Source organism: Pempheris klunzingeri, chromosome 11 (assembly GCF_042242105.1).
Source record: "Pempheris klunzingeri isolate RE-2024b chromosome 11, fPemKlu1.hap1, whole genome shotgun sequence".
Lineage (NCBI taxonomy): Eukaryota > Metazoa > Chordata > Actinopteri > Acropomatiformes > Pempheridae > Pempheris > Pempheris klunzingeri.
The window spans coordinates 7,707,691-7,730,645 of record NC_092022.1 but is presented as its reverse complement, the minus strand read 5'-3'; the positions used below and the strand labels follow the sequence as shown (position 1 = coordinate 7,730,645).

Below are 22,955 nucleotides of genomic sequence, written 5' to 3'. Positions count from 1 at the left end.
ATCATATTTTACATGCAAAGCTCGAATACAATACAGTATTGTGCTAAATGCATAGTACCAGTCTGTGTCTACTACTAAGTACAACACAGAAATAGTGCAGAAATAGTGCAGAAATAATGCTCATTAAACTAAATCAAACACTAAAACCAGTAGCTTGTCCACTTGAATCACCTGCTAGCGTTTATAAAAATAATAATCTTTTTAAACTGTTTTCAGCAAAGTATTTTGCTGGATACATGACTTATTTTCAGTCACATTTTCCTCATGTGAGAAAATAGAAGATAAACAGACATTTTTTCCCCACACTTTTTATTGAAGAAAACAAAATATAAACTTTCAGCTGATAAACATTCAGAATGCGTAGCAAAATATAAAAAGTCATGAACTGAAATTCAACCAAATATATATAACCAAAACATAAAAATGATATAAATGATAATTCTGATATTATAAATCATAAAATAATAATGAGCGGGGGCATTTATTTTGAAGGTCAGTGCCGGAAGTGTCCCATCGTTAGCTGGGCGTTGATTGGCTGGTTTGACGCCGCTCGCTGGTAGAGAAGCACGTAGCCTTAACTGCCGCTCCACTGGTAGCAGCGATCAGTCCGGTAACGGCCCGGTGAGAAGAGCAACGCCAGGAGAGAAACCATGCCTCGTGTTTATATTGGACGATTGAGCTATCATGTCCGCGAAAAAGACATCCAGCGCTTTTTCAGCGGATACGGAAAGCTTATGGAAGTCGACTTGAAAAACGGGTGAGTTGAAGCTATCGTTTGCTAGCTCGCATCGATGCTAACTATTAATGTTAACGTCGCCAGAGAATGCACAGCATCGTTTCCCGCTTTTAAACAAAATATGTTTATCTCTGCAGTCAAGTCAGCTTTTAACGCTGACCCTGTGAGTTTGTTTTAATTTAGTATTACATTTATTACTTTTCTTCCCAACTTCTCGTCTTGCTTGTGTGGCAAATGTCGCATGGCCAACATGGCGTCTTTGTGTTTGCTACAACGAGGAGCTAGCAGGCCATGCTAACGACGGCTAGCTAGTTCACTGTGAATGAGCACACCGCTCTGCATGAATGGAGCTCGATTAAGTACTTTATCATGTGATTTATGTGAATTTAAATGCCGCCTTTCTCCCTCCAGCTATGGATTCGTGGAGTTTGAGGATAACCGGGACGCTGATGACGCGGTGTACGAGCTGAACGGGAAGGAGCTGTGCGGGGAGCGGGTGATCGTCGAGCATGCCCGCGGGCCGCGGCGAGATCGAGATGGCTACGGTGGGGGTTACGGGGGAGGTGGGCGCAGTAAGTGCCGTTTATTACAAGATACCCCCTCTTCCCCTTCCCCTTGGAGTGAGGTGTCGATGTGGATTGCACACAGAGCGGGTTTCTTTCATATTGCTGCTAATTAACTTAGAATAAGTTTGGTTTTCAGGCACACTGTAGTGGGTCATAAAAGTCTTGAACTCCTTGCTAATTTGTTACGTTGCCTCAAGTTTATTATGGCTCTATGCATGATAGTACTGATAGTTTTAATAACACAAGTAATGGTTTTAGGCTTTTATGATCTTATTAAGTAGCACGACCACATGGAGAAGTTCCTATGTAACCAGGACTGGTCATTGTTCTTGTTCAGGGAATCCAGTTTAACCTTTCTATGTGTACGATCTCATCCTACTGATCAGTTGTTCTCAGTTACGACCAGCAAGGGTTGGTGGCCTACAGGTTGTTGCTCCTCCCTAGTGATCACAGCCCCTCCTTGATTGGTCTGTGGTTCAGTATCAGGAAGGAATGACAATCTGCAAGCCAGAGCCCTCAAATAGCAGAACACAAGACTCTAGGTTGTTGAGTTGGTTTTAGCTAAAATAATCTGAGAGCAGGGCTTTCTTATCACGGATTGCAAAGTTCTCTTGGATAATTGTTAACTCGGTGAGCCATGTTTTGAGAGTGTGAATTTTCAAATTAGTTTGCACCACAGAAGCAAGCTATTCACAAATGATGACCACAAACTTAGTTAGTGTAGTTCTAGCTTAAGCATTAGGACTAGACTAACATTTTCATGTGAAATGTGTATTTTATTTTTATTTTTTTTACGTTGGTATATATTTTTATATTCAACATTAACAAAAGTCCTTGATGTTTCAATTTGAAAGAGTCCAGTTGCGGGCTGAGGCTGAGAGTCCATTGAGGCTAAAGATGACTGGCTAAGATGACTGCCTGTCCCGTTTGGCCTTGGCTTTCACCTTACAATGTGTGTGTGACCTTTGCCCCCCCTTGATCCTTGGCTGACCTAACCGGAAGCCATGATGACAGCAGCCTTTTGCCAATAGACCAGGGGCGATGGTGAGGATTGCCATTGGTTTCTATGTTGACAGCAAACATAAGTGGAGCGGCTCTAGTAAAGAACTTGCAATCAAAAGAAATGTTGTAAGTGAGAGAACTGGAAAACAAAATTTCAGACTGACATCCGACAAATACTAAAAGATTGGTGTATGTTTCTTTACACCATTTTCAGTTAATTTGACTGAACAGTGGCCTGGACAGCAACCTATGCGGATACCTCCTTTTTGTTTTTGTTGCAGGGTTCAGAGGTCTTGAAAGAACATCACTGTTCATTTGTTTATGCAGCTAAAGCATCACAGTGTGATGTACGGCAGTAAGATGGGCTTTGCATTGCTGGAAACAGATGCAGTGGTGTTCTTTGCACCACAGAACAACTCCAAAATGCTGAGCAGTACAGACAATACACAGAGCCCATGCAGTGGCTTGTAGATCACTTATCTGAAGCTTTGTGTTTGAAAATGGGATCAGAGGGACTCCTTTCTTTAAGTTCAAATTTATACCCCCTTGGACTTTTATCTGGCACATCACTGCCTTGTGTAATAACCCAGGTCAGTAGCTCTTTGTGTCAAGGCCATTTTAGTTGTTTCTAACTTTTTTTCATGTGCTGTTGTTTTTAAAGGTAGTGGCTACAGCAGCCGGAGCCGAACTGGCAGGGATAAGTATGGACCTCCAGTCCGTACTGAGTACCGCCTCGTCGTGGAGAACTTGTCCAGCCGCTGCAGTTGGCAGGACCTCAAGGTACTTGTCCAAACACAAACCATAGTTTTTCCAGTTTAGACAGAACTTTAGACAGGTTTTTCTCACCGCACTTTGCGTCCTCCAGGACTTCATGCGTCAGGCAGGAGAGGTGACTTATGCAGATGCCCACAAGGAACGCACAAACGAGGGAGTGATCGAGTTTCGGTCCCACTCGGACATGAAGAGGGCTATAGAAAAACTGGATGGCACAGACATCAACGGACGGAAGATTCGTCTGGTGGAGGACAGGTCTCGCAAGCGAAGGTCTTACTCTGGCAGCCGTTCCAGGTGGGACTTGTCATGTCTTTTATGAGCTTTGTAGGAGAGAAACTCTCTCCTACAAAGCTCCTCTTTCATTACTTATTGCTAACAAAGTGGTAACACTGTCTTGTACAATACCTGGCTGTACTTTTGGATTTGACCATTGTGCTGTCATCTTCAGATCTCGCAGTCGCCGTCGCTCCCGCAGCAGGAGCCGCAGAAGCAGGAGCTCCAGGAGTCGCTCCAGATCCCGTTCCAGGTGAGATTGGGTATATTATCTTTTGGAGCTGTGTGTAACAAAAAGCAATTTCCCCCTGGGGATTATTAAAGTAATTCTGATTTTATATATATATTTGGGGAAAAAACAACTTGGATTTAAACAGGTTGGGGGTCTAGTTTAGGTAAACGAGGTATAATGGTAACATTTCATTAACTTGTTTTGACATTGGTGCATTTCTTCTATTCCTTACAGGTCTCGTTCCCGCAGCAACAAGAGGCGTCATTCCCGCTCCAGATCTGGAAGGAAGTCTCGCTCCAAGTCAGGAGACAGCAAATCACGTTCTCGCAACCGCAGGTCCCGTTCTCGCTCCCGCAAATCAAAGTCTCGCTCCCGTTCCCGCAAATCTCGCTCCCGCTCAGTTGACCGGAAATCCAAGTCCCGTTCAAAGAGCCGTTCAAAGGTGAAGTCTGAGCGGGATTCTCGCAGTCGGTCTAAGGAGATGTCTGTTGGCAAGAAGTCCCGCAGTCGTTCAGCTTCCCCGGTGGAGAACGGGAAGGAGGAGCGCTCTGCCAAATCTGCCTCCCGCTCCCCTTCCCCACAGGAGGATGACCGCCGCTCCAAGTCGCGGGAAAAGCGGTCAGCCTCCCGCTCAAAGTCTCGCTCCATGTCGAGGGAAAAGCAGTCAGCCTCCCGCTCAAAGTCTCGCTCACGGTCTCGTTCACGATCTAGATCAGCTTCTCAGGATTAGGGACGTTAGTAAACGGAGGCGTCTCTCTCATCGTTGAGCTCGACCCCTGTGCTGTACATAACGAGCAGTGTTGTCATACTTGCTTATGCTTCCTGACTTCTACTTTTCTCCTTCAAGTGTGCACTTGTCCTAAACATGTCTTAGATGCTGTTTTATCAGAGGATGCACCACATCTGCTGGGATATGTTTTGGAATCCCTTTTGTTCTCGACTAGAAAAAAAATCTGCAACCTGAAGTGGTTTAAGTCGGTCTCAAAAGTTTCAACTGGTTAATTAGGTTTGTTACACTGGCCAGTTGAATTAAAAGCTGTTCAGTAGAAGGTTGTCCATCACAATTGAATCATGCCTTTTCTTTGTTCGCAGCAAATCTTGTTCTGTTTTTAATTTGATAGTTTCCTAGTGTCGTCAGTGTCCTCAGTCCTAAAGTGTGGAGCATCCAAGAGGCATTGTTTGATCTCCACACTCATTCAAACTGCATGATTGTGGGAGAAAAGTAGCATTTGGTTACAGCATTGGGGCAGTTTTCCCCTTTTGAGCTGCAGTCTCAATTATTGCTTTCTCAAGGAATCAGTCGTTCTCAGTGTCGCAGCACAAAACTGAGATGCAAGAACTTGAACTGCATATTTACAGGAAAATGGCGAGGGTTTGTATTTCACGTTTGAACAACTACATCGTAGGTGGACTATTGTGATCCCTTTTTAAACTCTTGTACATAGACTGATCAGCATCGCACTGATTTACTCTGTTGCTACCGATGTTTTGTAACCTTGAGCGGGTAATCTGTCAAAGGCCTCTTTACTTTCTGGGTTTTGGTTTGGCTTGAGCTTCAATGCCTCAAATGCAGTGTCCAATTTTTTTTTTTTTTTTTTTCTGCTCTTGATCTGATTGCTGCCCTGATACATTTCATTTTCAATTTGTACTTCATCTTCTGTTTTCCTGCGGGTTTAATCCAGGGGTTGAGGCTTTCGTCAAGCCTCTGCTTATTTAAAGTGTGCAGCTCGTGCTGGAGTATCTGTATGGGAAGAGTACATCAGTTTCAGATATCTAAAGGGGCTGCTTGCGGGTTTATGAACACGAACATCATGCACCCCTTTTTCTCTTTTCTGGAACAGATTCTTTTTTTTTTTTTTTCCTCCATGCGATTGAGATCTAACAGAAAATGTCTCTTTTGTTTTTTATTGTATGTTCAATTAAAGATCTTATTAAAATTCTTTGCCTTGTTATGTGCGCTTTGTGTCAGGATAACAAAAACCTTGATTGCAGTCAAGACATGACCTAAATCCCGCTAATTATATAATAAATCCTATTTCATTGAGGAGGGGGGGCAAACGGAGCAGCATCAGCGTTTCTCTGCAGCCGTTTCTTAAATTTGAAGCGGAAAAAAAACCCAACGCAGCAGCTGCTTTTGAGCTGCCCCCGGATGAATCGATAGTCCACTACATTATTTTCACATATCGACCATTGCTGAAAGTGGAGCGACTGCGCTGGAAGTCTTTTGGTGTTTCATTATAAGCGGCGAGCGGTGACTATACTGGAGGGGGGCTTGCGCATGCGCAATCGGAGCCCCGGAGCCGCAGGAGATCAGAGCTGGTGAGACAAATTTCAGTTCCGAATTGATCCGCAACCACCAATTTATTTCATATTTATATATTTCCTCTAATGGTAGCGGACGGGGGCATCTGTAAACCGCCTGGCTTTAAAGAGAGAAGTGTTAGTATGTGGGGTTTTCTTTATCTGAAGCGTTTTGGCGTAATGGATAGTATCAATCACAAAAGCTTTTCGGCTTAAAAATATCTTTATTTGACAATGGCACGTGTTTAATTAACCTAATCGAGTCAAATAGTTTAAAATAATGGAGGCGGTGGCGCCGATGTTACTAAAATATCAAACATGCTTGACGTTGTTGTGAGATGAAAATGTTGCTCATTCATTTGAGGTGCTGCCGGAATGGGTGACAGGGTTCATTTTTCACTAAATGGGATTTTCACAGGATTTGAGACAGTGCTTTTACACATTTTTTTTGCCTCTAGGATTTCAGATGCTCCGCCATTTTAACTGAAATGTTGTATTTTGCGTGTGTGTGTGTGTGTTGTGTGTATTTGGAAGCTTATGCGTGAAAATCATGGCTTTTTTTTATTGGAGGTAATGGATGGCTGTTAAAAAGTCACACGGGGTCATAGCTGTTGATGGAGGAAGACATGTCTGCTCTGCCTTTATTCTGCAAAATGGCAGTCTTGTTTTATTTTTATTTATGTTGGGGGGGGGAATATCAAATAAAAAGTCTTCCTCCTGTAGTTTTACATTCAGTGAATCTTAATCCATCTGTTTCAGAGCCATTTTAGGAAAATTTAGAGGCAGGAAATGTATCTAACTGGAAAAAAAGAGTCTCTGGTCACATAATGTGAACATGATGGTTTTATATTATACATTTAACACCAAAGTGTGCTCACATGTATTTTCCTGCTTTTATGGATACTTTTCTCTGTATTTTATTATAATCCTCATGATTAATTTATAAAATGGTACACTTAACGGCTGCAGGACAGAGGAGCTATAATAACTGGAGATTTTTAGTCATGTCAGTTTTATTTTTATATATAAAAATCATAATTACAATCTGTCCGACATGCAGCACCCTCTATCCTTAGACCCTTGTTCAGATAAGGAGAAACTCCACAAAAACCTTTAAATGGAGAAAAATAACACCTCCTCCAGGGCAGGTTTATATCAGACCTGGACCACAAACACATGCTGGCTAGTGCTGTAAACCTGTCACCAGAAAACATTGCTTTGTTCTCCCCACTCATCCTTCCTGCCTTCCAGCGCTCCGGAGTACAGGGACACCGTTATGAGTGCCAAAGGGAATATGGAGCCTCCACCCAAAGACCCCGATCACGCCCCTTTGGACCCGTCCTCCTCGTCCCCCAGCGAGGCCGTCCTCATCTGTGGGAGCGAGGCTGTGTCCAAGAAGGCTCGGCCCCAGGCCCACACCACCACGGCTTTCCTCCTACCAGGTGAGCTTAGGCACCGCTCAATAGCACAAACATTTATCTTTTCTCATTTCTTGGTTATGTATCTGTGACGATGCTTCGTACATGTATTGCACCAGATGTAGCTAAAAGTTCATTTTTATCTGTAGTGCCTGGGTGGAGGCCGCTAATGCCACGAAGGTTGCAGAGATAAAAGATCAGTAGTAGTAAATCAAAACGTTACACAGTTTTACACAATAAAACACCATCTGAAAAACTAAGAAACAAACCACTAGTGAAAAAAACACCTCAAAATAACCACAGCTGAACAATACTTAAGTCCCTCTAAGGAGCAAATCATCCCAACACCATTAGAAACAGACATCCGTACAAGAAAGTACCAACGAAACACTGAGCACCAATGCCGACCACATCCAGTGCCTTTTGTTTGTCAGTGTCTGTGTGTCTTCAGATCTAATATCCAGTCAGCAACTAAGCATTTAAGCATTCAGACATGGTAAAGACGACGGTCCTGAAGTTCAAAACGAGCATCAGAATGAGGAAGATGGATGACTTTAGTGTCTTTGAATGCAGCATGGTTGTTGAAGCCAGACGGGCTGGTATGAGTGCAAGCTGCTGATCTTCTGGGATTTTTACACACTAGAGTTTACAAAGAATTGTTGAAGAGGAGAAATTATCCAGTGATCTCTGGGTGGAAATGCCTTGTGGTTGGCGAGATTAGAGGAGAGTGGCCAGACTGGAAGATAGAAAAGGCAACAATAACTCAAATACCTGTTTGTTAGTTCACACGCCGAACCTCGAAGCAGCAGCAGAAAACCACACCGGCCACTTTATCAGGTCACATTACAGACACCGACACAATCCTAAATCCCACATAAAGGATCCTTATAAAATATGTAAATTGTCTAAAATAGAGCCAACTGATCGTGCAAAGTCAGGATATTTCAAAAGGGTCAGGTAAATTTCCTTTAGAGATAATAAACTGAAATGCCAACGATGCAACGTGACGAGCTGGTGCCTTTAGTGTTATTTAAGACGCTACATGTGGCATCAGTAAAATTTGTTGGCACTAAAGCTGTAACTAATAGTTGAAAAATCGTTTAATCGAGCAACAGGAGAATAATGAGCAAATATTTTGATAATTGATGAGTCGTCGAATCATTTTTGAAGCAAAAAAAGTGAATATAAAATAAGTGAAAATAACAGTAAACTGAATATTCTGGGTTTTGGACTTTTGGCTGGACCAAACAAGACATGTGAAGACATCAGCTCAGGTTCTCCATTTTTGACATTTCCTATATAAAACGATAAATCGATTGATGAATTGAGCATTAGTTACAGCTGTACTTAGAGCAGTCACTGTCCCTCCGCTCTGCCCTCATATGTTCCTGTGGCTGAGGACGACCTCCTTTAGCACCGTATTGTGGTTTTTTATCACTATTATTCCTGCTGGCATGATACACTGTGTATGTAAAATTCAGTGTGGAGGGCGTTAGTGGCTGTTACAATTACTCTGTGTCTCAATATTTACATAATCATTATTTATTGATGTGAAAGTGCAGCACGTACGCGCCACCTTTAAAATGTGATGCTGGCTCCACATTGTTCTGCTGGCTGTGAGTCAGTATTCAGATGTGATGATGATCCTGTCGTTCTATTGCCTATTGGCCTGATTAACATGGCAATAAAGTGTTTAACTGGAACGTCCAACTTAAAGTTAAGTCTGATTAATAACTTAAGTTTGAAACTGAAAAAAGTCTGTAATATTAATAACAATAATAATAATCGATTATCATATTTGGTTTTCTTTTGCGGTTTATGTTGAGTTAAACAAAATCAAATCAAATGATTAATTAAAATGAAAGCATGAGTTTATCTCTCTTGGGTTAGCTCTGGCAGACCGTTACTGAGTTTCAAGGCGTCTCTCTCCTCAGCTCCTGCTACCAGCCATCAGAAGATAGAGGTCACTCCTGCTGTTGCCATGGGAGACCCGGGGAAAGGAGGCAGGGCCAATGAGGCGGTCACGCCCACCCTGACAGCGCAGGTGGGCGGGGCTTGTAGCATCGTCCACGTCTTGGAGTGGAAGGAGGGGATGGCCATCCTGCCCAGCAGCAACCTCAAGGTAAAGTGATCTTACTGACTTCAACATGTGCCCTGAAGAAGATTTGTTCTTATAGGTGTAGCAGCCCGAAACAATACTTTTGTCTCACTCACGTCTCTCTTTTTAATAGGATAGCAAAGGTAAGTCCTGCCCATAGACTGCCTCTGATTGGCCTGGCCCTGATATTCTTCCCCTAACCTGCCTAAACCTGACCAATCAGAGCTCTCCATGCTTAAACCTAACCAATCAGTGGTTTGATGGGTGAGACTTTCCTTCGCTTGATTGAATGATTTTTCAGTCAAGTAGAAGTAAAATAATTTAGCTTCAAGCTATTTTTCTGGTGATTGTTTTCACCTTAAAGAGCTTTATAAATTGTCCTGGTGGCTCACTTGGTAGAGTGAGCCACATCACTGGAAACCTCTGTTGACAAGATGAACTGCAGCAACATAACATAACGAGGTGTCAGGCATCAGTCAAACACCAGCAATAAAAAATGTAAGTAATTAAAATAAAATTAATGAGTTCACAGATTCCCCAATGAAAGACACTTTAGATCAATTAGGCAGTCAATTCATCTGTGATAACTGATACATACATGAGTTCATTTATCCATTAGAATACTAAATATAAATGTCAAATGTTTGTTTCATATTTTAGTAACTGTGTCTGGTATTTGGACTGCTGGTCACTTATATAAACTAGTAAATGCTGTGTTTATCATGTGTCACGACCTTTGACATTTTATAGAATAAACATTCAATTGAATAATCAGTCAAGACTCTGATGTACATGTCTGTATAATATATTTTGAGGTGGTTCCATCTAATCTGACAGATCATCGATCTTTAAAGCTTAAGCTGAGTTTTCTCTTTCTGCGCTCAATGATTTACCAACTAACACATGGAAACAATGTGATACCTGTTACATCTTGGACTGAACGTAAGGGAGGACATTTTTTTCTTTTTACAAAAATGCCATTAACAATGTGAATACTTACAGCTTTGTTGCTGATTGGCGTAAACCCAGCCCCAGTGCATTCAATTATTTTCTGGATTGTGAATTGAGCTTGTGATCAGAAAACACTGCTCTGAGTTAGTATGAAGGAGGCCACAGTAACAAAGCCAAAGTACCGGACAAACTAAATGTGATGCACATTTTCTCACGTTAAAAAGAGGGCATGTTCATCACAATAATATCTCATGAAAATCTTGAATCATTAAAAGTATCACATGTGTTTGTGAACTGGAGCAGGCCAGGAACATGGCAACAGCAGGCAACTTGTTTTGAGGAGAAAAAGGGTTGGATGGTAAAACATCAAAACACATTTTAACAGATGGATCCGTCTGTGTGTGTGTGTGTGTGTGTGTGTGTGTGTGTGTGTGTGTTGTAGTTCTGCGTGAGTGACGTCGGTACACTGAGCACACTCATCACCCCAGGGACCACCAGCAGCACCACTGAAGCAGCAGCCGGGACTTCTGGGAGATCCGCTGACGCAGAGAGTGCTCCAGCAGACAAGCCAGGTAGAGTCATGTTACATAAGGCTGAGGAAACATCAGCGACTGAACACAAAATACTGCAGCTCAGTGGAAACATTCTCACACTGAAAACATTTCTGAACCAGTAGATGCCATTTTTAAAGGGTAACTCTGGTATTTTTAAACCGGGGCCCAGCTTTTACATAATTTGGCTTTGAAATGACTGGAAGATACAAAAACATGTTATGATCCTGTAGATCACCTCCATCAGCAGCTGAGAACAGGCAGCGAACAAGCGACAATGCCTGCAATGTACTCCCATATCAGAGTACGTCCACTAAAAATTCTTGTTTTTGTGTCTGATGACATTATAGAAATGATCCCTACAGAGATAAGATCCTTTTTTGTTGAACCAGAAACAGATGTTGTATCACGCTGTTCAAACCCACCAGACTCCATTGACAAAAACAGCAATTTTACGCCTCAGAACACAGGAGTGACTGGTGTACTGCTGCCTTGATCATTTAGTTTGTCTTTCTGTTGTTGGCTATTTGTGTTGCGTGTTACACAAATAATGTGTTGGATTCAAACTGATTATCTAAAACACTAAGTCACAAAGAAACTAACTGATTAAAGCAGCTGTAAAGTTATCGGCCAACCACTCCTGTGTTCTGTGAGGTAAAATTACTGTTGTTGTCTGTTGAATCTGGTGGGTTTGGATAATGTGATAAGATGGCTATTTTTATTTAAACAAAAATGATCTTACAGGTCTGTCTCTCTAGGGGTTGCTCTGTTATGTTGTCAGATAACAAGCTGTGCCTGTCAGTGGCAAAAACAAGCACTTTTAGAGGACGTACAAACAAGCACACCTGGTAAACGTACTTGTATGGCTGGTAGATACAAAAACTTTTGGAACATTTCGTACCCAAAATTTGTCAAAGTAGGGCTCATGTTTAAAAATACCAAAGTTATCCTTAACAAATACACCGAAATACTACTTTGCTTTGGGTTAAGATGCCCCATGTGTGTGGCTCCTATATTATAGCACATATTTGATAATAAAGCTTTTGTATATCATGAATACAAAATCGGAGTGTATTTGCTCATGTTGCAGGTGCCATGCTGGTGGCGCACTCTTACTGTCTATACACAGCTGCTCTGTTATTTGAAGTATCTTACAGCATGCCCTTTTCAATGATCACTAGTGTGTGTTAAGCTGAAATGAGCAATAATTACATCAGCTGCAGCAGAGCTCCTCTCGACAAGTGAAGCGAGTGCAGCTGCAAAAATATCAAGCCGGCATCAACTGGAGAAATCAAGCAGCTGAAAAATGGATACATGTCATCAATAAGCAAATAAAGGAAATAAAAATAAACCAAAGGCAGTGGAGAGCAGCAGAGGATATGATTTACATCTGAAATTTTAACGCATCATCGCAGTTCACCTTTTAATAACTTTTCTCGTTCTCTACACGTCAGATGTTATGGCTCCGGTCATCTCTGTCAGAGGTGCAGCTGCAGAGCCAGAGAGGTTTACGCCCATCAAACCTGAAGTCCAAGTTGGACCAGGACAACAGAGCCATGATCCCAGAGCTCAGAGGACCTACACAGAGGAGCTGCGCAGAGAGCCAATCACTGACAAGTATGTTGATAATGGCTGCAACTCTATAAACTCACGTGGACACTAACACAGTAATTAAAGCACAAGGACCTTTACGGTGTGATGGTGGCTGTGTAGACCAGTGGTTTCAGTGGTTCCAGTCCTGTCAGACGAACTCAAGTACCCCTTAACTGACACCACTCGTCATTTTCCAATGTTCATTTGAACATATTAAACTGGGTTTAGCCAGTAATGATAAAGAAGTGGATATTGATATAATACTTTTCAATTGGCAAATGTTAAGGATGGTTTGGTCAAGTTTGCATTCACACAAAACAACCACTTGGAGAGGCAGATTAAGATGCATGTTTCAACCTTTTATCCGACATGTTTAGGTAACTGTTTCATTTCCTCATCTTGCCTCCTAAAAGCGCTCTTAAGATCTCATTCAAGCACTCTTAATCTCAATTTTTGGTATTCAGGTGTTATTTTTGTTTAAATCAAATTGTTAACTCTATGTTGTTTTTTAATTAGGATGCACATTTTTCCATGTACCCCCCGGCACTTGTACTATAACATAAAGGTCACTAGTCCATTGAGTTTTTACTCAATGAGTGAATTTTACCAACACACCCACCAAACAGAAACAACTGCACTCAAAGTGTAATTGCAGAACGTGTGAAATGCATTACAGACTCATCCCGGCTCTGATTGGTTGTTTTTCTTCAGGCGTGGTGGATATTTGGAAATTCCATTAGATGCATTAGGAGACGCCAGAGAAACCTAATTTTTTTTCACAAACTGCCTTTCTCATGTTCTAGTGTCAGGATATAGGGACAGTTTTATGATAAGTTATTTTTGTAAAAGTTACCAGGTGAACCTATGAGATGAAACAGAACCAGGAACCAAAGCTGTGAACAAAAGTTCAAAACATTTTCACTCTGAGTGAATTCATAATGCATTGAATGTTTGGGGCTGCAGTCTTAGATGTGCCGCCTGTTTGCACTAACTGATTAACTACAATCTCATATTCCTGTGTTTGAATAAGAGCAACAACCTCACAAACTATGACTGCACCGGAGGTTGTCTAAAGGCATTCTGGGAAAACAAACAAAACTAAATAATAAATAAGGAACCAAGATTATAGTGACTATAGGGACACCGTTTCTGTCCTCTCTGCACCACAGGAGGACTGCCGGGGTAGAGAAGGTGCCAGCAGGCGGGAGGGTCTCCTCCCTTAACCCTGATCACCTGAAACCCATGAGGAAGAGGAAGAGGAAGGAATACCTGAGTCCCTCTGAGGAAGACTCTGACATCGAAGGCACGGTGGGACAGCATCGTTATTTCCATTTTACATCCAGAGATAAATTAACAGATGCTCTCATGTCTGATGAGATTAGTCAGATGCGTGCAAATGTGTTTTGAGTGACGCGGCTGATAAAGCTACAGATAGTACAAAATGTTTGTTTGTTTACCCAGAATCCGCTCTAATTCAGTGACTACATTGTCCTTTTCTATTACAGGATGAGAAAATGGATGACTCCAAAGCAGACTGCAGACAGATCAGAGGAGGTTGGGCTAATTCCCAGTTTTTCACATTTGTCTTACTAGTGTCTCACGTCATCTTTCATCCTTTTGTTTTTAGCTTGTTTTCTCAGTTGTTTGCTGTACAGTACATCTGTACTGTGTCAGCTGATGCAATTCCACTCAACAGCACCACATATTATGGCCTGAACATTAACATTTTACTTTACATGAACATTTACACTCAGAACCTTTGTGTAAACTTGCAGGCAACTTTTTCAAGCAACTAAATGTTTGATTTGTATTTTTTTTTTTTGTGTGTGTGAAGCTGGAGACAGTAAGACAGAGCAGTGGACATGGGCTCTGTATGCGGAGGAAAGTAAAGCTGTTCTTGCACCCAACAAGCTTTTCCAAGAGGTAAGTTTGACTTTAATATTCAGCCTGTAGTGATGTTTTACTATTTTTTTTTACTACACAGGGACAAATCTATCACCCTGAGCAAAAAATAGTGCAGAACTATCAAAAGGAGATAATGAAAAATGTACATTTACCTGTGAGAAAGTGATGTGTGCAGGGGAAGGCATACTTTAATATTTCTATTCTGTTACAGAAGACGTTGAGTGAGTTCAAGTGTGGTTTCATTTTAAAGTTATTAATTTCTCTAATAATCTAAACATTTTTGCTACATCAGCTTTGTCTTGAAGAAACTTTCGGTTCTGGTCAGAAATAGAATAAAAATAAAAACATAAGTAGTATGAGTGATAAAAACACTGCAGTCTCCACTTGTTTATTACCTGTGTTTGTATCATTTCGTTTTCATTCATTTTCGTTTTTTGTCCTGATTCAATTTCCAGAGTTATAAAAGTTTTGTTTTCTATTTTAGTTTTTTATTATATTTCATTTAAAGTTTTTGTGTTCAATTCAGTTTAATTTCAGTAACTTTTCAGAGTGGGTTTGCTGGTTTCAGCATTTTTATTGTTTAGAAATGTTTTTTATGGTAATATTGTATAGGGGGTATTTGTCAGGGGCAAGATTTAAGTTCAGAATTGGTACAACAGTGTAAATACACTTTGTGAAGGCAGTAGACATCCCAGTCTCTATAAAAAGATGCACCAGTGCCTCCTCATGTGAGCTGTGTGGACGAATTTGACCAAACTGACAAAGACTACTAAAACTATAGACATTTCCTGTATATTTTTACACAATATTATTTCAGTTATTTTGGGTTTTTTTTTCTAAAGTCTTGTTTCTATTTTTATTTCAGTTTAGTTAAAAAGTTTTTTCACACCAAGTTTAAATTTTTTTAATTGTAGTTTCAGTTAACTATAAAAACCTGGCCTATTTCCTGCCACTTCATTTGATCTTAATCTCAGTAGTCTGAAATATTTGCCCTTTCATCCCATGCGTCCAGTCCCAGCGAGTGCCAACAGTGAAGAACGGCTTCAAACAGGGGATGAAGCTGGAGGGTATCGACCCGCAGCATCCGTCCATGTACTTCGTCCTCACTGTGGCCGAGGTGAGCCAGACGTCCATTAACACTGTCGGTGGATCTTAATGGCTGCGCTGATTATTCATAATTAAAAATCACCATTCACTCACAGGCCGCTTTGCATGCAGGATGAGTTCAGCCGGGTGTCGCCGTCTCCAGCCTGCTTTTATTTCTCTAATGTACCATGTCGTCACTCAGGTCTGCGGTTACCGGCTGCGGCTCCATTTTGACGGCTACTCTGACTGCCACGACTTCTGGGTGAATGCCAACTCCCCCGACATCCACGCTGCAGGCTGGTGTGAGAGCACAGGACACAAGCTGCACACTCCCAAAGGTCAGAGATGACAACACTCTGGACTCCATTAAAGGCCGAAAGGCAAATAGAATTAAATTAGACGATAAAAGGACAAAAAAAAATGTATCTTACCTTTCACAGGATAAATTAATAATAGTTTAACGTTTTGGGAAATAGACACGTTCACTGTCTTTTCAAGGGTTACATGAGAAGATCGATACCACTGTCGTGTCTGTACAGTGAATATTAAAGCTAACCCCAGCAGTCAGTTAGCTTAGCTTAGCATAAGCTTAGCATAAGCTTAGCTAGTTTGGCTGCTTCCAAAGGTGAGAAAAATCAACTGGCACCTCTAAAAGTCACAAATTAGCACACAGGCTAACTGTTTTCACCTGTTTCCAGTCTTTATGCTAAGCTAGGCTAACCATCTCCTAGCTGTAGCTTCATATTTAACATGCAGATATTTATATATATATATATAAAATATATAATATAAGTGGTATCAATCCTCTTTTGGCAAGAAAGAAAAGAGAAAAGGCATATTTCTTAAAATGTTGAAATGCCTTGAAATGTTGTGTTTACTATAAATCTTTTTTAACCCTCTCTCTGTATTTCTGTCATTGCTGCAGGTTGTAAAGAGGAAGAGTTTACCTGGACCAACTACCTGAGAATGACTAAAGCACAAGTGGCTCCCAAAGAGCTCTTTGCCAGTCCTGGGAGGGTAACTGCCACTATATAATATACGGTAGTTGTATTATCTACAAGCATGAATGGATGAGGTGAATGATTTAGGGTTGCCAGCTCAAATGAGAAGCAGTTATAATAAAAGCAGTTTCTTTTAAACGTCTCTCTCAGAAAACATTCAGACTTTGAGTAGATAGACAGTCAAAGACCAGAATTGCCAAAATAGAAATTGTGATGATGTCCATAAGTATTTATAGCTGCTACCTGCATTAATTTATCAAAGTCAGGCCTGATGTCCTGTCTGATATTTGTTTTTTATGTCATTTCTAATTTTTCCACTTTCTGTGTAGACCGATGTGAAGTGCGGTTTCGATATAGGAATGAAGCTGGAGGCTGTCGACCGCATGAACCCCTCCCTCATCTGTGTAGCAACCGTCACCGACGTGGTGGATGACCGTTTCCTGGTTCATTTTGACAACTGGGATGACACATACGACTACTGGTGAGCCTCAAAAACACTGTGTGGGCTCTGAGAAATGATCTAGAATAAATATGATACTGAGCAGCTGTGGAGAGACTGGTGACTTTGTAAGAAGGAATAGATTGAGAATCATGAAAAGAGTTTGTCTTTCATTTAGTTAAAAAAATGGTGACATTGTGTGGTTTCCAACAGCTCTAAAACTTTATTATTATTAGTTTTTGAAGCTGCTGGTCCAAGACTGGCTAACTTCAGACACACACCTTTTTCTTCAAACTGCAGCATTGCTCGTTTATTATCTTTCATATTATCTCTACCGTTATTGATTTTGCCGTAAATTCTCAGAATTTTCTGTTATAGCTGAACGATGGATGTTGTTTGTCGAAATATGCAGGTGTGATTCCAGCAGTCCGTACATTCACCCTATTGGTTGGTGCCAGGAGAGGAACCTCCCGCTCACACCTCCTCAAGGTGACCAGCGTGTTCCCTGTTAATCATTAATTGAATCATGTTCATAGTCATACTGCGGGTCATTAACTTTAAAAACAACTCTTCCCAACTCTCCCTCTTGTTCTACTGTTCCCTTCAGCTCTATTTAAGAGAACATTTACAGTGTGCACAATATAGTATATACATGTCAATGATGTTTTCCATGTGATTTACAGCATTTACTTTAAGACAATCATAGAAATGATCAAATAAGGGGGACCTGTGAGGGAGCCAAGCAGAAAGGTGCAAGGTGGCATGTAGGGGATGAATGTGTTTGTTTGTATTTACTGACTGATATGAATTTATTTTATGTGTTGCACCAGATTACCCAGACCAGGGCAAGTTCTCCTGGTCTCATTACTTGGAGGAGACTGGTGCCAAGGCAGTGGCCGCTGACGCCTTTAAAGTGGTGAGAACAAAGAATAAATGTACTATTTTTGATTCACTTCACAGCATGATATGAAATGACTGCACTTGGGGCTCTAGTTTATCTGTGCTGTAGTTCTGTGATATTGGCTGGAGGAAAACAGCAGCGACGGCGCAGACAAAGCCAGAGTTCAGTGGCTGAAAATGTCAGCATTATTAAAAATGATCAGATGGTTTGTTACAGTTCCTGACATGTCAGTAACTTACAATATTTCATCAGAGCTGCTGGATCTTTTAAGAGTTACTTAAACGATTTAAAACCTGGTTTGTATCATTACACTGTGGGTGGTGTAACTTTCCCCCGTGTCGCCTGCAGCATGCGCTTGTTGTTTCTTGTCATGTCTCTCTAGGGATGTTATTCAATTCATATCATGTTATTCATATTCAATATCTGACTTATCAGTGATAGTAACAGTAATAATTTTATCATGAAATCAGTTATTTAATCAATCAAAAGCCCTAAAGCTGGTAAATGCAGACAACACGCTGGATGATGAGCAGAGAGCTGCATTTGGTACATTAGGCACAGTTTAGTTGTGACTTTTATATATAACAGATGCTAATGCATATGTTCAATTCAACTGGCTTTATTATCATGACTGCTCTGGAAACAACATTGCCAAAGCATCAAAAAAACAAAATGAAATAAAAAGCAAACTAATGTGAACAGTACACAACATTATGAACATTAATATGACATTAATATGCATAATATTACATATACAGTATATACAGCAGGTCCTATATTTATATATCCCATGTTTATCCTGATGCTGATTGAATTTCCTGTCATCCCTCATGGTATAAAGACATAGCAATTAAATATTGAAATGAGGCTTTACGGTAAGCATGTCTGAAATGTTTGGTTGTTTAACTGAATGCATAAGTTAGTGTGTTTTTCCCATCACCTTCTGCTCTGTCTCTCCAGCGTGCTCCTCACAGCTTCCAGCCTCAGATGAAACTGGAGGCCGTAGACAAGAGAAGTCCTGGTCTGATCAGAGTGGCTACAGTGGAGGAGGTCGACACTCATCGCATTAAGGTAATAAAACACATATGTGTGTGTGTGTGTGAGAGTGTGAGTGTGTGTGTAAAATGTCTGAGGTAATGAGGGTTATGATCTTGAATGTGTGTGAAATTGTTTCTCCGGCTCCCTCGGGTCCATTAAACAAGAGTCAAATGGGGTCTCTGGCTAATATTACGTGAATTATTGAATATAAATCATCTCTGGACCCATTATACATGATGTGTGCATTGAATGTGTACAGTATTTTTTATGTGTTATAGCTCCATCTCTGTTCCTCCTCCAGGTCCATTATGACGGCTGGAGTCATGTCTACGATGAGTGGATGGACTCAGATCACCCTGACATCCACCCAGCGGGATGGTGTGAGGCGACCGGTCACCCGCTCAAAGTTCCCCCGCGGGACACCAAAATACTGCAGCCACACGGTAGCAACCAACACTCCCCTCTGCCTGTACTTCGGTCAAAAGTTTTCTTCCAAATTCAAATCAAATTTCTGTATTTTTAGACCTGTTTGTTAGCAGGTAAATTCTGTGAATACACCAATTTATTTCACTGTTAAAACTATCTTGCCATTGATTTATAAATTCCACCATTTACTCCACTGCCACTATTGAACGTTTTATTCATTCATTTATCTTGTTATTTATAATCATTTTTTAGATGTAGATGTGTGTATTTTGGGATTAACATTAAGTTTTCACATGCTTTATTAATTCCTCTATTTTCTGCCAGTTTCTCCAAACTATATTTCATGTTCGCTGCTGATGGACAGTATATGTGCTGTATCACAGTGTACTGCTGTAAAAATGTTCTGTCATTTGATTGTATGTAGGTGTGAGGGAGCCCCCTGCTACTGGACAGTCCACCTACTCCTCCTCTGTTCCCTGTAAACCCATCAGCCACCCCAGAGCCAACAAGTACAGCTTCCACAACAGGTCAGCACTGAGCTCGGTCAGGTTATCAAGTCATTTAATGGAGGCTTTATTCATCAGGGTCAAACATCTGGATCTTAACACCTTCGTAAAATGCACTGCCCGGGCTGTGTCCTTGAAACAGGAAGTGTCCAACTCCTGGTTGTGATGGCTCAGGCCATGTGACCGGTCGTTTCACTGCCCATCACTGCATATCCGGCTGCCCATTGGCTGAGCGTAACCAGGGCAGGTTGAAGGCCGAGCTGTCAGACTCCGAGTGCAAGAGGAGCCTCTTCTTCGGCCAGAGGACCAAGAAAACCCATTACCGTGGCAGGTAAAAAGTGTGTGTGTGTGTGTGAACATGCATGTTTTCTTTTGTTTCACATTAATCTTTTCGGCTGTTTTCAGGATTGGTCGTCCTCCGAAATACAGGAAGAACCAGCAGAGAGACTACCAAAGTGAGTTTTCTAGATTACCTCATATATACATATTACATATCCAACTTTTATTGACAGGAGTGTGAGCCTGTCAAACCTGTAGCCTTATGCTGCCTTAAGGATCTTCTTATGGATTTCACTGGAAGTGCTGTCATGTCACCTGCAGGTGTGAACAAAGTACGACCACTAAAAGTTACTGTTTTTGCCACAGACTGACTCAGATTGTTATTTTAAACCGTTATATTGCGCTACTCAGACTCCAGTGACAAAAAGTGTAATTTTACGTCACAGAACACAGGAGCGGCTGGTCTACTGCTGCCTCGATTGATTAGATTGTCTTAGCAATCTACTTGTCTTAGTGGAGAAACCCCAGGTCTCCCAATAAGCCAGGCCATCTAAATCAAATATGACCATCAGTTATTTACATCTTCCTGCTACGATGTGTCAAAATGTCTGCTGTGAAAAAGTCATGTCAGCCGTTTCAGTGTGAAAAGTTTATTAATCCACAACAGTTGAACCTAAGCATGTTTCTGTGTGTGTATTTGTCCACAGACATGTCCTCGGAGGGTGTGTACCCGTCACTGTTCATGTCGGCTCTGAGCAATCAGTCAGACAGGACTCTGTCTTTGTGCTGGGAGCAGCACTGTAAGCTGCTGCCCGGCGTTCAGGGCATTCATGCCAGCCAGGTAGCGGCATGGAGCGTCGAAGAGGTGAACAAACCTTATTACTGACTTACATATTTATTTATTCTCTTTATCCTGCTTTTCTGACTATTTCGATTGTCTGTAATCTGATGCGTTTGTATGACAGGTCTTCAGGTTTGTCCAGAATCTGATCGGCTGTGAAGAACAGGCTCGTCTCTTCAAAGAAGAGGTGAGACCACCAAGTGTATGTGAATGAAATATTTGATTTATTCACACATTTGATCTCTCTCTAGACAGTCCTTTGCAGTCTTTACTGTCATGTCACTCTGAAGATGTGAGAAAACAGTCTGTTAACCTCTGCCCCTCTGTATTTTCGACTTAAACATTGTAATTTTACCTCTTTTTTTACTTTTACAGATGAAATTACAAGTTACTCCATACAAAACATTGTTAAATAATAACTTCTGTGACCTGATTGAGGCCCCTTGTCACATATCAGACGTCTATGTCTAGACGTGTTAGCAATTCCACTTAAGAGACAATTCCCTTGTTTCTTCTTGTGCCAAATAATAAGAATTATCCTCCATTTATCACAACACAAAATGGTATTCTTCCTCTTTCTTCTTTGTCTTCCAACCGTTGCACTCCACTGCTACTATATTACTGCCACTCTAACATAAAAACGTGAAAGTCCTTTGTTTGTCCGTTCTGGGCTGCTGTAGAAACATGATGATGGAACATGGCGGACTCCATGTTTCAGTTTAAGTTTAATAAAAACTATTATCTGCAGTAAAATCTGGCCTCCCTCCTTCGAGTGCTCATGGCAGACAAAACAAACCTTTTCCTCGCGCCCAGTTACATCACCACTGTTGTGTCTGCGTCTCCCCCAGATGATTGACGGGGAGGCCTTCCTGCTGCTGACCCAGACCGACATTGTGAAGATCATGAGCATCAAGCTAGGCCCCGCCCTCAAGATCTCCAACGCCATTCTCATGTTCAAGAACACAGACGAGGGACTCAAGTGATCCCGTCCTCACTCAACGGGGGCGCTGAGCCGTCGATCATCATGTGCCAAATTCATTCTGTTGCAGGGAAAAGACCCTGACCCCAATTTCATGTGTTTGGTGTCCTGTACCCATCAGAGAGAGGGAGGGAGGGAGGGAAGGGGGGATGGGGGGTGGGGGGAGGTCTGATCAGGGTAAACTGGGGAAAAAAAGGAGAGGCTGGAAGAAGAAGATATTTTTTGGGAATAACGGAGTAAAGATGATGGACAAATTGGTGTGGAGGGTGGATAGAAGGAGGCTGAAGAAGGGGGAACATCACAAGTTACAGTTTGATGTCAACAGTCAACAAAAGCAAAACAGTGGCAGGCAAAAGCCCCGACATGGCCGGAGAAATCATCAAAATAGGGTAAAATGCTGAAACTAATGCACCAATATCAATCGAGGAAAATATGCGATTTAACTAAAAGGGAAGAGAGGGGGGTGGGGGCTAAAAAGTAAGAGGGGTTAAATGCAGTAGACAAGGCTGGTCAGTGAGGCTCCTACAAGCCTCACATTTTGTGCAATAAAACATTTGAGACAGAAGTACTGTATTCAGTAAGAGTTAATATTACAGTTCCTTTATGTTAGCAGACTAATTCTTATCACTGTAACAGAAAAAAAGTTTAAAAAAATTGAAGTTATAAGCTGCTGTTTTGGTCCAGATTGTTGGGAAAAGGTTTAGCTTTGTGGCAGATAAAACAGAGAGAAAGCCTATGCTCAGTTTTCAGATTATTTTGAAGTGTTGGTTAATTGTATTCATTGCCTGGAAGTTCTCTGCACTGTGTTCACTGCACCGTTAATGTGAGAACTCAGATGAAGCAGGAGCTGTACTTTAAAATGTTACCCTCTTATATAGAATCTGAGTCAGAGAACAGAAACAATATGGTGTTTTGCGCTTTTATATCTATATGCAAAAGATCTGAAATTATTATTTTTGCAGTTCTTAATACACGAGAAGGACAGTTTGCATTAGTGTTTTAGCACAACTGTGAAACCCAAATGATTTACCCACTTTTGGTCACTAGAGAGTGCAAAAA

The 22,955-nt window shown here is 41.3% G+C and overlaps 2 protein-coding genes across 2 annotated transcripts; both read left to right on the top strand.

The window, feature by feature from the left end:
• The first annotated feature begins 557 nt into the window (after positions 1 to 557).
• LOC139209362 (serine/arginine-rich splicing factor 6-like) lies at positions 558 to 5,523 on the top strand. Its single transcript, XM_070839023.1, has 6 exons — positions 558 to 757; positions 1,148 to 1,308; positions 2,966 to 3,084; positions 3,170 to 3,372; positions 3,527 to 3,604; positions 3,818 to 5,523. Exons 1-6 carry the CDS (start codon positions 651 to 653, stop codon positions 4,311 to 4,313), a joined length of 1,164 nt encoding a protein of 387 aa, XP_070695124.1. The 5' UTR covers positions 558 to 650; the 3' UTR covers positions 4,314 to 5,523.
• A 1,637-nt stretch (positions 5,524 to 7,160) lies between these two features.
• On the top strand, positions 7,161 to 21,900 carry l3mbtl1 (L3MBTL histone methyl-lysine binding protein 1). Its single transcript, XM_070839811.1, has 21 exons — positions 7,161 to 7,326; positions 9,237 to 9,424; positions 10,794 to 10,923; positions 12,357 to 12,519; positions 13,665 to 13,803; positions 14,001 to 14,049; positions 14,330 to 14,418; positions 15,413 to 15,517; positions 15,689 to 15,824; positions 16,412 to 16,503; positions 16,817 to 16,968; positions 17,339 to 17,415; positions 17,757 to 17,842; positions 18,788 to 18,898; positions 19,167 to 19,308; positions 19,716 to 19,818; positions 19,940 to 20,128; positions 20,203 to 20,252; positions 20,784 to 20,941; positions 21,042 to 21,104; positions 21,766 to 21,900. The coding sequence occupies exons 1-21, from the start codon at positions 7,161 to 7,163 to the stop codon at positions 21,898 to 21,900; spliced, it is 2,523 nt and encodes an 840-aa protein (XP_070695912.1).
• Positions 21,901 to 22,955: the final 1,055 nt, after the last annotated feature.

Bases quoted from the DNA above. Each gene is read 5' to 3' on its own strand.
- l3mbtl1 (XM_070839811.1), top strand. From the start codon at position 7,161: ATGAGTGCCAAAGGGAATATGGAGCCTCCACCCAAAGACCCCGATCAC. The intron at 16,504-16,816 runs GTAACTGCCACT...CTTTCTGTGTAG, and splicing joins TCTTTGCCAGTCCTGGGAGG to ACCGATGTGAAGTGCGGTTT. The intron at 21,105-21,765 runs GTGAGACCACCA...CGTCTCCCCCAG, and splicing joins CTCGTCTCTTCAAAGAAGAG to ATGATTGACGGGGAGGCCTT.
- LOC139209362 (XM_070839023.1), top strand. From the start codon at position 651: ATGCCTCGTGTTTATATTGGACGATTGAGCTATCATGTCCGCGAAAAA. The intron at 758-1,147 runs GTGAGTTGAAGC...TTCTCCCTCCAG, and splicing joins GAAGTCGACTTGAAAAACGG to CTATGGATTCGTGGAGTTTG. The intron at 1,309-2,965 runs GTAAGTGCCGTT...TTGTTTTTAAAG, and splicing joins TTACGGGGGAGGTGGGCGCA to GTAGTGGCTACAGCAGCCGG.